General features: G+C 37.1%; 1 protein-coding gene across 2 annotated transcripts in view; it reads right to left on the minus strand.

Annotated features, from left to right (window-relative positions):
- LOC131427405 (voltage-dependent calcium channel subunit alpha-2/delta-4) overlaps positions 1–13,750 on the minus strand; it is a 120,246-nt gene that overhangs the window by 22,682 nt on the left and 83,814 nt on the right. For both annotated transcript variants that reach the window (XM_058590563.1, XM_058590564.1), the window contains exons 4-13: positions 4,404–4,641; positions 4,088–4,320; positions 3,846–4,010; positions 3,655–3,771; positions 3,402–3,594; positions 2,820–3,343; positions 2,602–2,699; positions 2,429–2,544; positions 2,169–2,374; positions 1,885–2,093 (exon numbers count right to left, since the gene is read on the minus strand). In XM_058590563.1, coding sequence (XP_058446546.1) covers positions 1,885–2,093; positions 2,169–2,374; positions 2,429–2,544; positions 2,602–2,699; positions 2,820–3,343; positions 3,402–3,594; positions 3,655–3,771; positions 3,846–4,010; positions 4,088–4,320; positions 4,404–4,641 — 2,099 coding nt within the window. The remainder of the gene's footprint in view (positions 1–1,884; positions 2,094–2,168; positions 2,375–2,428; positions 2,545–2,601; positions 2,700–2,819; positions 3,344–3,401; positions 3,595–3,654; positions 3,772–3,845; positions 4,011–4,087; positions 4,321–4,403; positions 4,642–13,750) is intronic.

Here is a 13,750-nt window from a genome sequence, read left to right on the forward strand (position 1 = left end):
ATAAATCCGTCCGCAACCTTCTCCAATCCAGGAAAATCGCTCTGCCAACTGAACTACTATGGATGTTATAATCCATAACGCAGAAGACTTCCTGCTAGAAAAGAACTTGGTATTTGATCTGACTGTACACGGTCGGTTAAGTTCACATTTTAGTTGATCCCCTGTGATCCAATTTCGCACTCAAAAACTTCATTCCTCTACCAGTCGATCTCACTTTATTTCTCCGGTTGAGCAATAATATGTGAGGTTTTTTGTTGTAGTTTTGCTTACCCAATGTTTGAACGATAGGATCGTGAATTAACAATTAATTTCTACCGCGTTGAGATTGGAAGCAAATTATTTTTTGTATCATTTCTATCTATTTTATATTTAACTATCGAGTTTACTGCAAAAATGTTGATTGTCGCAGAATTTTAATAATTGTTTTCTACTTGGTGGGCAGTAGAACGAATAAATCTTCAGGTTCGAGGCACGCGTCCAGGTGAAGTTCTAAACGGGTTGAGTTCAAACTTAAGAATTTGAATATAGTGAAGGTCGGCTCGATGTTGAACCTGATGGACTTGAGAATTTGCGTGACCAACTAGTGTTGGTGATCGCCGAAAATTTGACAGAACCTGTTATATTGCTATCTATATTGTATACAACATTTTCAATCCGTTAGAAGATGCTACAAGAAATCGTGTCTCTCAATGCATGAACCGCGAAAGAATTTTTCTATATTTCTTCGATCCACTTCATACTCTGAGTATTTCACGCCCTTAAAAAAAATTACAGTCGTTGCTGTGTAGAATTTCCCAAGAGAAAATCGCAAGTTGACAATTATCGCAGAAAATCGAATCGATGATTCAACTTGATGATTCTCATACTAGGTTGCAATATTTCAAAACCCTTGCATTCACATACATTTTCATAGACACAACTTATACAAAGGTTATATGCACATAGTTATAATAAGCGGCAATAATAAAATGATTCTATCGCAATTATCCACTGCCAATACAGAATCGGATCGCGAAACGAGAATAAGCGACCGTTTGTTGCTTCAGAGAGAGTCCCCACAGCAGCGAGCTAACCATTAATTCTCAGACAGATCACCGAGAGAAGTTCGCTCTCGCACTGGTGTCTATTAGGTTTCTTACCGTCACTGCTAACCTCAATCGGATGAACACATTTTGACAGTTCAGCAGTACTGTTTGTAAACAGAAATTTATTTTGTTTGTTTATTGACAAATTGGATCAGACCATTTACGGTCCGTATCGCCTTAATAAAGTTTTAAAACATTTGTTCAAGATTGAATACGGTTCGTTTTTGATATTTATTAAATAAGGGTGACTAGTTGCAAAGTGTAAAGATGATTGTTTTAGATGTGCTTTTCGATTTTTATTTAAGCTTGTTTGTAAACAGTACCGCTGAACTGTCAAGGATGAATACTTGTTCATTTGTGTCGTCACGATAAAAAACCTAATAAATATCAAAAACGAACCGTATTCAAACGTGAACAAATGTTTTAAAACTTTATTTAGGCGATACGAACCGTAAATGGCCTGATCCAATTTGTCAATAAACAAACAAAATAAATAGAAAGTACCAAGCTAATACTTTAAATTAGTTTCAAAACTCCAAATCTTTCTGTTCGAAAATAGAGTTACTTTTCATTAAAGCAATTCATCACAGTGTGCAATGTGGCCATACAAAAGCTAGAAAAAATTTACCAGTCTCGAAAAGTATTAATTACTACATCGGTTACTTCCGGCAGTTCTGAACGTGTTTATAATTTCTAAGGCTGCCTTAATTGAAAAATTTTAGCTACTATCTTCTTCTAGCATCGATCAATCCAACCAAAAGCTTCTCTCAGCACCTAAAAACAACACAGTCAACCTTACCTCCTGTCTTCCTTTCTAGCCGGATGAGTTGGCGCACGATCCAACCCATCCGTCACGATAGCGTCACGCACCAAGCTCTGAACGAGAGTACGATCGCAGTAATACGGTTCCGCTTTACGCGAACCCTGCGAATTGAAATGATGCTGAGCGTAATGCCCTACCGGAATACCACCGTGACCGTGATGCGGCTGAGGAGACCGCGGACGTACCTGTAAAAGCGAGAACTCGTTAGGAAAGTGCTTCACAGTTGACGCTAGAAACAGTGCAAAGTCTAAACAGCTTACCGACATCCACTTCCAGCCAGGCCTGCCGACGCGAGCCAGAAAGTGGAGTACTTGCTCCTCGGGAGTATCGAAATTTTCGTCCTTATCGCGGTAGGTGGATTCCATCGTACTCTCGCCATTGCTTTCCACATCCTTTAGGCTGTTGTACTCACAGTACACCCAGTCAGGATGGACTTTCCAACTGTTACCTTGTAAGTGTTCGGTAACTGCAAAGACAGATTATCAGCAAAAAATTGCCAAATTGGTACTCATACGTTTACCGTTGGTATGGGAATGCCGAATCTCCTGTTGGGCATTGAGTTCGTGAATGCCATAGTTATCAGGCAAAGCGATTCCCAAAGAAAATGGAGTTCCCTCAATAGGTCCGTAAAAATATCTAGTAGAGTAAGAATAAAAATGGATTATTGCTCCCTTACAATTAAACCGATCTTACTTTTGGGGTCTCATGGCAACACGCTTCATGCCATCCATGTGCGTTAGCACAGTCAACTCATTTTCTCCTTCTTTTTGTAGAACCATTTCATTTCGAAGCTGCAAGAGAAATTAGACGTTGAAAGAATATCAGCAAACTCAAGAAATTAAACTGACATCACACTCATATACCACTGATATAGGGAAAGTGAGTTTTTGGTACCATACACAATGCCTTACCTCCTGGAGTAAATTGGTATATCTGTGCTCGTGACGATCGGTAATTCCATTGCTAGGGTTGTCCACTTCCGGTAATTCAACTTCGGTCAAATCTACCGAGTTATATTTGTGTTTCAAACTAGCACTGTACTGTCCGTTATCACTGAGTGGCCGCAGATCCGGATGATACAGAACTCGACCGTTATTATCCACCACAAATGAATACCCGTTGACGCCTAGCTTGTGTTGAGGAATCATCTTTTGAATTTCTTCGATAGGAACATCGGTACCAACTACTCCCAATAAATTAGCTGCCCTAGCAGTGTGATTCCGTCGGTCGAACACCGGAGTGGAAACTGTAGTAACCAGTTTTCGTCGGTTCTCACTTTCACGGCCAAGTATCCCGCTACGACCTCCGGTGAACACCGGGCTCCAGTGAACCGGATGATCGGCTTGGTACAGAACCATGGGACGAGCCATCACGAGTGCGTATTCAACTACCTTCATCTTTGCCTCCTCGATGCTGTTGATCTGCACGTAGAATCCTGGAAGTGGTAATAACAATAATTAAAATCGGCTTTATCAGTAATGAATCAAGATTACCCTTATTTTCACAGGCCATCTGATACATGTTCTGTCCACTGCTTTTGTCCTTTCCAATTAAATAAGTAAAGATTCGAACCGGCATGTGAGGATGATTGTAGTGTTTGATAATATCCGAGAATGTATCACTTGGACCGTCCGTGATCAGCATGATAGCTTGATTACACTGGCTACCTTGAGAACTTTGATTGTACTGAAAATAACAAGTATACATTAGCCAATATGTTAAAAATTGAAAAAAATATTTTTTTACCCTTCGAAGTAATTCAAATGCAGTCTCCAATGCTGCTGAAAAGTTTGCTGTATTTTCGCATTCCACCGTTTGAATAGCCGTTTTTACTTCCTTCAAATTGTCCGGAGTGGCTCGAACCTGCGATAAAATATCGTTGAGACAGTAGTTCGAAATGGTCTTAAACATAGTTATCGGATCAAAGGAAAATTTACCATCTTGTCTTGGAAACAAGGTACAATCACTCTTGCTTGGTCAGAAAACGAAACCAAATTGAAAAAATCATCGTCTCCCAAAGTATCCATTATAGCAGATGCCGTGGCCATTGCCAACTGGTATTCCTTGCCAGTCATCGACCCCGAAGAATCCAACAGAATAATCTGCGAATAAAAAACAATAATAAAGTTACATCCTTCGCAGCTCCAGCAACAAGTGAATAAAAATACGCATCACATACCACGTCTTTCGGTGAGGAAGCGGCTTGTATGAACCAGTCCTCGGTTCGAAAGTCACTGATCTCTTTACTACCGTACGATGTTTCCGGAGGCCAAGCCGTACCAGGGAACCTGCGGAGAAACCCGGTACTGGATCCAAAATACTGCCAAGACAGGGCCGAATCGCGCTCAATATTGTTCGCAAAAAGGGGATCTAAATGCGAAGACCACTTGATAGCGGCTTGCGTTTCCGAATCTGTGTGGGAAAGACCGGGACGAGAGGAAGGGGGGATATTATGATTCAGTTATGCGTTACGCTAGATAAAATTCGTGAATTACCATCAATATTCACCCCGCCAGGCACGAGCACCGAGCTGAGACTGATATTAACCGGGTAGCCTTCGAACCTTCGCATGTGTCTCAACAGCATCTGTCGTGACCCGTCCGCCAATCGTCCATCCGATTGATACTCGTTAATTCGTCTCGCATCGTAAAAAGCTCCCGCGTGACCCTTGCTGGCACCAGACTCCGGATCTGACTCCGAAAGAGCAGCCTGCTCTGCCGAATCCATTATGCGCTGTTGGGTTCAATGGATGCCATCATCGAACAGTGCACACACACACAGTCAGGTCCGGAAGGCAGCACATGTGAAAATAGAGACAGATAGAAAAAGGAGTGAAAAATCGCATTTTGTTCAGCTAATCCATTTTTAGCTTGAAAGCATCACAATCAGTTCCTTCGGTGTCATGTTTTCGCTTTAGTGTTTTTTTTTCTCTCTCTTTCTAATTTGCAACAGGCAAACACATCACACCAACGAAGGAGAACCATTTGCAGACTCGTATCCTGTAAGAAAATGCATTAAACGAGAAAGACTTTCTGGTCCAGCTAAACGAACCTACATTTCAGTAGAGGGACACTCAAAACTATGTTCTATAGTCGTGTTGAGTGAATGCACTGCCATCATCGCTCTTAAAGGCTGGTAAAATAGCTGGAAATTGCACACTTGTCACAAAATTGAAATATGAAGGAGGGTTTATCGAAAGTGATATTTCAATGGAGAAGCCTGGCTTACAATATCCTTATTTTTCGTATTGCTTTGATAGATAAACTCCATCCCGTCGTCACGACCGACAGATATGACAGCATTTTTTCTAACCATTTACGATTGGGTCTATCAAAAAATTGCAGCATAAAATATAATAAAGAAATGATGAAAATTCTATATTCGTTATAATTATAATTATTGAACTTATATGCATTACAAAAACTGCAAAATTTTCATTTTAAAAATCAGTGTATGGCCTCATGTCTACTGTTTTAATTCGACATTTAATTTCCGTTCAAAATTTAGCTCGCACATCGCGAAAAACCGAGAACTACTCGGAATAGGGTAATAAAATGTCAAAAGCTTAACCTCTCGAGATGTCGCAAGCATGAATGGCAGCTAGCTAAGGTAATGACTTCAAAGCATGACGAAAGGCAAACAACTTCCATAACTGAAATATTTTGCGGCCATTAGAAAAGGAACGGTTAAAAAAAACTAAGGGACATGGAGTGGTAAGCTGCGAAACGCATGGTGCATAACTACTAGAACTAAACATCATGCGTTTCCTTCTGATAGAGCTTCAATGGAAACGCATGGTTGATGGTCAATTTTGTTTAGAAAAAATGAAATGTTGTGGTCGTCCACATTTTAAAAACATATGACACCGAAGCGTTAGAGTGCGTTCAAAAATTAAATATTTATTACTAAAAAAGCACTGGAAGCGGCGAATTAGAAATTTTTGAAGAATTTCAAAACTGGACTAAAATTATTCCAATCGGTAGTCATTAATAGTAGACGGTCAAGAGCACTGATTCCCGGTTTTCGATTCCGGAAACACCGGAAATAGTGGTCATATACTTCAAAATGGAACACACTTACTTTTCTCAGCGACCTTACATCACAAGTTTAAATTCAAATAAAAGGTCTTTACATCCGGATCCGACTTCCGCTACCGGAAATATAGGGTGAAGAGTATTAGAAGTTTTACCTTATGATCAAAAAAGAACCGGAATTTTCATTTTAAAATTCCAACCCTTGTCCAATCGGTGAACTTTTATTCTCTCAAAGTTGACAACACTTTTATACACATTCTGTCAAATTTTGACGCATATCGTACGATTAGTTTTTGTTTCACGTCTATACAAAGAAGTTGAAAATTTTTCGTGAGGCGATTTCTATAATGGATGAAAATTTAGAACAACGTGCGTGCATCAAATTTTGTGTTGCAAATGGATATAAGTGTTCCGAACGTTGAAAATGTTAGAAAAGGCCTTTGGTGAATCATGTCTAGGATAAACACAGGCATGCGAGTGATATAAACGCTTCAAAGGTGGTCGTACAAGCTTGGATCATGATGAGATCCCTGGCCGCTCAACAACATCTGTTACTGAAGAAAACATTGAATCGGCGAAGCAAATCGTGTTGCAAAATCGTTCTGTACCGATTAGAGAGATTGCTGTGTTGTTGGGCATCTCTTACGGATCAGCCGAACACATTTAAACTGATGTTTTGGGTTTGAAACGCGTCGCTTCTCGGCTGGACCACCACCACGATAATGCGCCGGCTCACACAGCGTTGGTTGTGTCGCAGTTTTTGGCCAAAACCTCAACCAATATCATCAACCAAGCACCATACTCTTCAGATATGGCCCCTTGTGACTTTTTCCTCTTCCCCAGACTCAAATTGCCATTGCGGGGAACGCGTTTTGAGACCATAGAGACCATAAAAGAGAATTCGCTGCGTGAACTAAAGGCCATACCTTCGGCGGCCTATAAAACTTGTATGGAAAATTGGATCAAGCGTTGGCATGCATGTATTGCCGCAGGAGGAGAGTACTTTGAAGGCGATAATAAAGATACAAAAAGGATCTCACTTCATCTTCTCAGACTTTGGCAGATTTTAGTTAAACCAATTTTCACTAGCTTAGGATTAATTAAAAAGCATTATTGCCCTATAGGCTGCTATTGAATTTTATCCAGATTCGAATTTCCGGAGTTACAGGGATTTGCAGGTTATTTTAGTTTACGATTGAACAAACTTCTCTGTTTCTATTCAATGAACAGTTTTTTAAAGAATGTTGCGGAAATTTTTAATAATATGTTATATACAACCAATCACTAATTGATTCACGTTTTCCCGCTATTTGGAAGCAATCGTTAACGGTTCCCGTTTACAAAAAAGGAGATAAGCGTAATACGGTAAACTACAGAGGAATTACTAGTTTATCAGCTGCTTCAAAAATTTTTGAAATTGTCGTAAGTGGTGTTCTCCTCGAAGCGATTAAATGCTATATATCGAAAGATCAGCATGGATTCATGGCCAAGCGTTCAGTGACAATGAATCTTTTAAGTTTCACCTCTACTTGTTTTGAAAATTTGGAACTCGGATTCCAGATCGACACTATATATACTGATCTGAAAACAGCTTTTGATTCGATCAATCACGACATTCTCATAGCCAAGCTATTCAAGTTTCGGGTATCTGGACGATTTACCAATTGGCTGCAATCTTACTTGACGGATAGAACCCTCCGCGTTAAACTCGACTCGACAACGTGTTCGAATTTCACAAATTCATCTGGTGTGCCACAAGGTAGCAACCTAGGCCCATTGTTATTCATCTTGTATTTCAACGATGTGATGCTACGACTTCAGTCTGGTTGTAGGATTGCATATGCCGATGATTTGAAACGGTTTTTTTTTTTTTTTTTTTTTTTTTTTTTTTTTTTTTTTTTTTTTTTTTAATAACTATTTATTGGAATATGAGTTAAAATTAAATTATTAAGATTTAAATTGGGTGTTCAGCCACAAGTGGTGACTTTTCAGCCCTGTTATATATATATATATATATATATATATATATATATATATATATATATATATATATATATATATATATATATATATATATATATATATATATATATATATATATATATATATATATATATATATATATATATATATATATATATATATATATATATATATATATATATATATATGATTTGGTTATTACCATGAAGACATCATTTGCTTCCGCAATTCTGAGATTTTTGTGTAGGGAAAATTCTAAACCTACTTGTATTGTGTAATGGGGAAAAGGAACTTATATACTAACTTACTAACTAATACAGAGAGCGAATCGATTCAATTGAAGATTGCATCGATTTTTGTCGGAATTTGCTTATAATATTATGTGACATTACATCTAATGGTTCTATATTTGTGAATCTGTGTAACTCATTTGTACTAAACCAGGGAGGACGCTTCAGAATCATTTTCAGAATTTTATTCTGAATCCTTTGAAGCGTTTTCTTCCTGGTGGAACAACAGCTTGACCAAATTGGTACCGCATAAAGCATGGCTGGTCTGAAAATTTGTTTATAAATTAACAATTTGTTTTTTAGACAGAGCTTAGAATTTCTGTTTATAAGAGGATATAAACATTTAATATATTTATTACACTTTGCCTGGATTCCTTCAATGTGATCCTTGAAAGTGAGTTTTTTGTCATACGTTAAACCTAAGTATTTAGCTTGATCAGACCATGTCAATTCCAAGCCATTCAATTTGAGAATGTGATTATTGTTTGGTTTTAGAAAAGAAGCTCTTGGCTTGTGAGGAAAGATAATTAATTGCGTTTTTGCTGCATTTGGTTTAATTTTCCATTTTGACAGATAATCACTGAAAATATTTAAACTTCTTTGTAGGCGACTGCAGATCACTCTTAGATTTCTACCTGTGGCTAACAGACTTGTGTCGTCACAGAATAGCGATTTCTGACAACCAACGGGTAGATTTGGAAGATCAGAAGTGAAAATATTATACAAGATTGGAGCTACACTCGAACCCTGCGGAACACCGGCTCGTACGGGTAGCAATTCAGATTTACAATTCTGATAGCTAACCTGAAGAGTACGATCAGTTAAATAATTTTGAATCATTTTGATCAAATAAATAGGAAACTGGAAATCAGACATTTTTGCTATTAAACCTTTGTGCCAAACACTGTCGAATGCTTTTTCTATGTCTAGAAAAGCAACTCCAGTGGATAACCCAGAAGATTTATTTGATTTTATCATGTTCGTTACTCTGACAAGTTGATGAGTAGTTGAATGTTCATGACGAAATCCAAACTGCTCTGGTAAAAAAATTGAATTCTCATTTATATGAGTCATCATTCTTAACAAGATAATTTTTTCAAAAAGTTTACTGATAGAAGAAAGTAAACTAATTGGGCGATAACTTGATGTTTCTGCTGGGTTTTTATCAGGTTTTAGGATAGGAATTACTTTAGCGTTTTTCCATCTTTTTGGGAAGTAAGCTAATGAAAAACACTTGTTGAAAATTTTAACCAGGAGTCTCAAGGCAACATCGGGAAGATTTTTAATAAGAATATTAAAAATTCCATCATTACCAGGAGCCTTCATGTTTTTGAGTTTCCTAATAATTGATTTAATTTCATCAAAATTCGTCTCAATAATGTCATCGTGTGATAACACTTGGGTTGAAATATGATCATACTTCAGTGAGACTTCATTTTCAATAGGACTCACAACGTTTAAATTAAAATTGTGGACACTCTCGAACTGCTGAGCAAGTTTTTGAGCTTTTTCACCATTTGTAAGAAGTATTTGATTTCCTTCCTTGAGAGCAGGAATTGGTTTCTGAGGTTTCTTAAGAACCTTAGAAAGTTTCCAGAAAGGTTTAGAATATGGTTTAATTTGTTCAACTTCTTTAGCGAAATTTTCATTTCGCAAAAGAGTAAATCTATGTTTAATTTCTTTTTGTAAATCCTTAACTATGTTTTTCATAGCAGGATCACGAGAACGTTGATATTGTCGTCGACGAACATTCTTCAACCGAATGAGCAGTTGAAGATTGTCATCGATGATAGGAGAATTTAATTTAGTTTGAGCTTTGGGAACTGAAAGATTTCTAGCTTCGATAATATAATGATTCAAATTATCAATTGCTGTGTCGATATCCGCAGAATTTTCTAAAATAGTTTCATGATCCACATGATTTTCAATGTGAGATCTGTAATCCAACCAATTAGCTCTATGATAGTTGAAAATAGAACTAATTGGATTAATTATAGCTTCGTTGGAAAGTCTGAATGTTACAGGAAGATGATCTGAGTCAAAATCAGCATGAGTAATCGGTTCACTACAAATGTGACTTTGATCTGTTAGAACCAGATCAATTGTAGACGGGTTTTTCACGGAAGAGAAACAAGTAGGATTACTGGGATGAAGAACTGTAAAGTAACCAGCTGAGAGTTGATTATGAAGTATTTTACCATTACTGTTATTTTGCCTACAATTCCACTGGACATGCTTAGCATTTAAGTCCCCTATTACGAAAAATTTCGATCGATATCTTGTAAGTTTTTGCAAATCGCCTTTAAAGAAATTTAATTGTTCGCCGGTGCATTGGAATGGCAAATATGCTCCAGCGATGAAATAAATTCCATGAATGGTTTCAACTTCGATTCCCAAGCTTTCAATAACTTTAGTATTGAAAGAAGGTAAAATTCGATGTTTAATTTGCCGTTGGACAAAAATGGCAACTCCACCACCAATTCCAGTAAACCTGTCAAATCGATGAACCACATAATGTGGATTACTTTTCAATTTTACATTTGGTTTAAGAAAAGTTTCTGTCACAATGGCAATATGAATTTTGTGAACTTTGAGAAAATTATAAAATTCATCTTCACTCGATTTCAAAGATCGAGCATTCCAATTTAAAATATTCAAATAATTATTTAACATCACTGTTAAATTTTAAATTCATTATAATATTATTTGCAAATTTCCATCCGATTTGAAATGCTTCAAAAAGTGATGAAGTCGAATTCATTTGGATGATCATTTGAAAAAGTTGATCTTGTAGGTAGATCATTTTATTTTCAGTTATATCGCCTAAATCGACTTCATTTAAAGAAGCGAATGGCATTGAAGGAATATTTGTAGGTAGACTGCCATTAGAAGAAGATGATTTGGCCGGTCTACCTATTAATAAATTGATTTCGTTAGAAGAAGAACTGCAAGGCGGTCCTGTGTTTTGATTATTTACATTAGAAGAAATAGGAGATAGATTTCTACCTAATATACCAGCATAACTGACATTAGAAGAAGATGATGACGAGGTCGATCTACCTGTCAATAAATTGTTTTCGTTAGAAGACGAATTGGCAGGTGCCTTAGAAGAATTTTCAGGTATATTCTGTAAATTTAAGGTCGTTGATTTGACTTGTTGTCTAAGCGAACGAGCGTTTAAAATTTTTTCCCTGACAGGACATTTCAAATAATTGGATTTATGATTTCCATTGCAATTTGAACATGAAAATTTATCAGTGGTTTCATTCATTGGACAAACGTCTTTCGAATGCGATTTACCACAATTCAAACACCGTATATCCATATGACAATTTTTGGTTCCATGACCGAAGCCTTGGCAACGACGACATTGCGTTAAGTTAGCAATACGATTATGCCGTTTATAATGTTCCCAATGAATTTTAATGTGGGAAATGAAACGTACTTTTTCTAAAGTTTTCAAATTGTTTACATCACTTCGATTGAAGTGTATTAGGTAAAGTTCATGGGAAATTCCAGAGCGTGGTTTAGAAGTACCATTCGCTCTTTTTTTCATAAGTATTACTTGGGAAGGGGCAAAACCAAGCAATTCTTTTAGTTCATTTTTAATTTCATCAATACTTTGATCATTTGATAATCCTTTCAAGACAGCCTTGAAGGGTCTGTCTGATTTTATATCATATGAATAAAATTTATGAAGTTTTTCGGACAAATATCGAATAAGACGTTCGTAATCTTCCAATCCATCCACCAAGACTCGACATTCACCTCTTCGTCCGATTTGAAATGAGACTTTTACTTCCGGGAGAAAAGTAGAAAGCTCAGTACGGAATGCTTTGAAGTCGGAAATCATCACCGTCACTGGTGGCATAGATTGATGTTTCTTCCCAGAACGACAAGCGTCCATTTTGGGAATTTTTGAAGAATTTTCTTCTATGTCGCTACAGTCGGATTCAGGAAGAATCTCGTAAATATTGTTAGACGGCATAGGATCAACGGAAGGGAAATCCGTCCGTTGTCTTTTATTTTTACATTCAGATTCTATAAGATCGTGAATGTTATTAGAAAAATGTTGAATAACGGATTGTGATTTATTCCGTATTGAATTATTTTTAGCCTTAGGCTTGTTGCCTTTCCGGTTGGACGCAGGCATTTTTGAAATTAATGAAATTTTAAATTAAATTAACTAGGCTAAATTAGTCTTCGATTAGACTCCTAGCTAGCCTTAAAAAAGGCTGATTAATTTCTTAGTCACTCTAATATCACTCTTTGTATCACTTAGTCACTCTAATATCACTCTTTGTATCACTTAGTCACTTAGTTAGTGATTCAGGTAGCCTTGAAAAAGACTGAAGCCTTGAATCAATGAAACTCTAGGTAGCCAGAAAAAAATTCCAGGAGCCAAGAGCTATACGCGTGCGGTGCGAACGACTGTTCAACACCGACTGATGATTTGAAACGGTATTTTGTCGTTCATACCACCGAAGATTGCATCCATCTTCAGTCTACTTTGGACCTCTTCGTCGATTGGTGTCATCGGAATAAGCTAACTGTTAGTGTTTCGAAATGTATAGTTGTGTCGTTTCACCGTATCAAGAAGCCAATTATGTTTGAGTATAATATTTATGGAGCGATCCTCCAAAGAGTTGACCTGATCAGTGATCTGCTTTGCTTGATCAAAAACTCACTTTCAATCACCACTGCACGGCCGTTATCGCAAAAGCTAATCGACAATTGGGTTTCATATCGAAAATTGCAAAGAATTTCACTGACCCGTACTGCCTAAAAGCATTATACTGTTCACTCGTCCGTCCAATTCTAGAAAACGCATCTGTTGTTTGGCTGCCCAATCAATTCACGTGGAGTTTAAGGATTGAGTATGTACAACGCAAGTTCATTCGATTGGCACTTCGTAACCTACCCCATAAACCTTCCTTCGTATGATGATCGTTGTAGATTATTGAACATGGATACATCAGAACGGCGTCGACGTATTCATCAAGCTAGTTTTGTGGCTAAGTTATTGAATGGTGAAGTTGATAGCTCTCCATGTTGAATTTTCGAGTTCCTCCGAGAGTTCTTCGTAGTAGTACTTTACTTCAGCCACGTTTTCATCGCACTACTTTTGGGTATTTTGAACCAATTACTGCAATGGTTCGAACCTTCACGACTGTCGAGGAGTTTTCCACCCGGTTTATTTCACGAATCAAGTCACGTATTTAGTTAACTGTTTTGTGTATAGTTTTAAGTTTTTATTTCATGTAGACAAAAGTCAGATGGAGCTAATAATAATAAATAATAAATAAATAAATAAATAATAAATTCAAGATAACATATCACTCAATAAGTCATGAATAGCGAATCAGCAATCAGCAAATAGCCAGTAGTCACTTGGGGCAACATCTGGTCTATACAGTGGATGAGGAAGCAAATCGAAACGTAGTTCGTTTAATTTAACGATCGTTGCCATCGACTTATGTGGTTTTTTTTCCTCGACATATGAGGTCGTTTTTCTATGTTTTTTATCTAAAGATC

Source organism: Malaya genurostris, chromosome 2 (genome assembly GCF_030247185.1).
Source record: "Malaya genurostris strain Urasoe2022 chromosome 2, Malgen_1.1, whole genome shotgun sequence".
Classification (NCBI taxonomy): domain Eukaryota; kingdom Metazoa; phylum Arthropoda; class Insecta; order Diptera; family Culicidae; genus Malaya; species Malaya genurostris.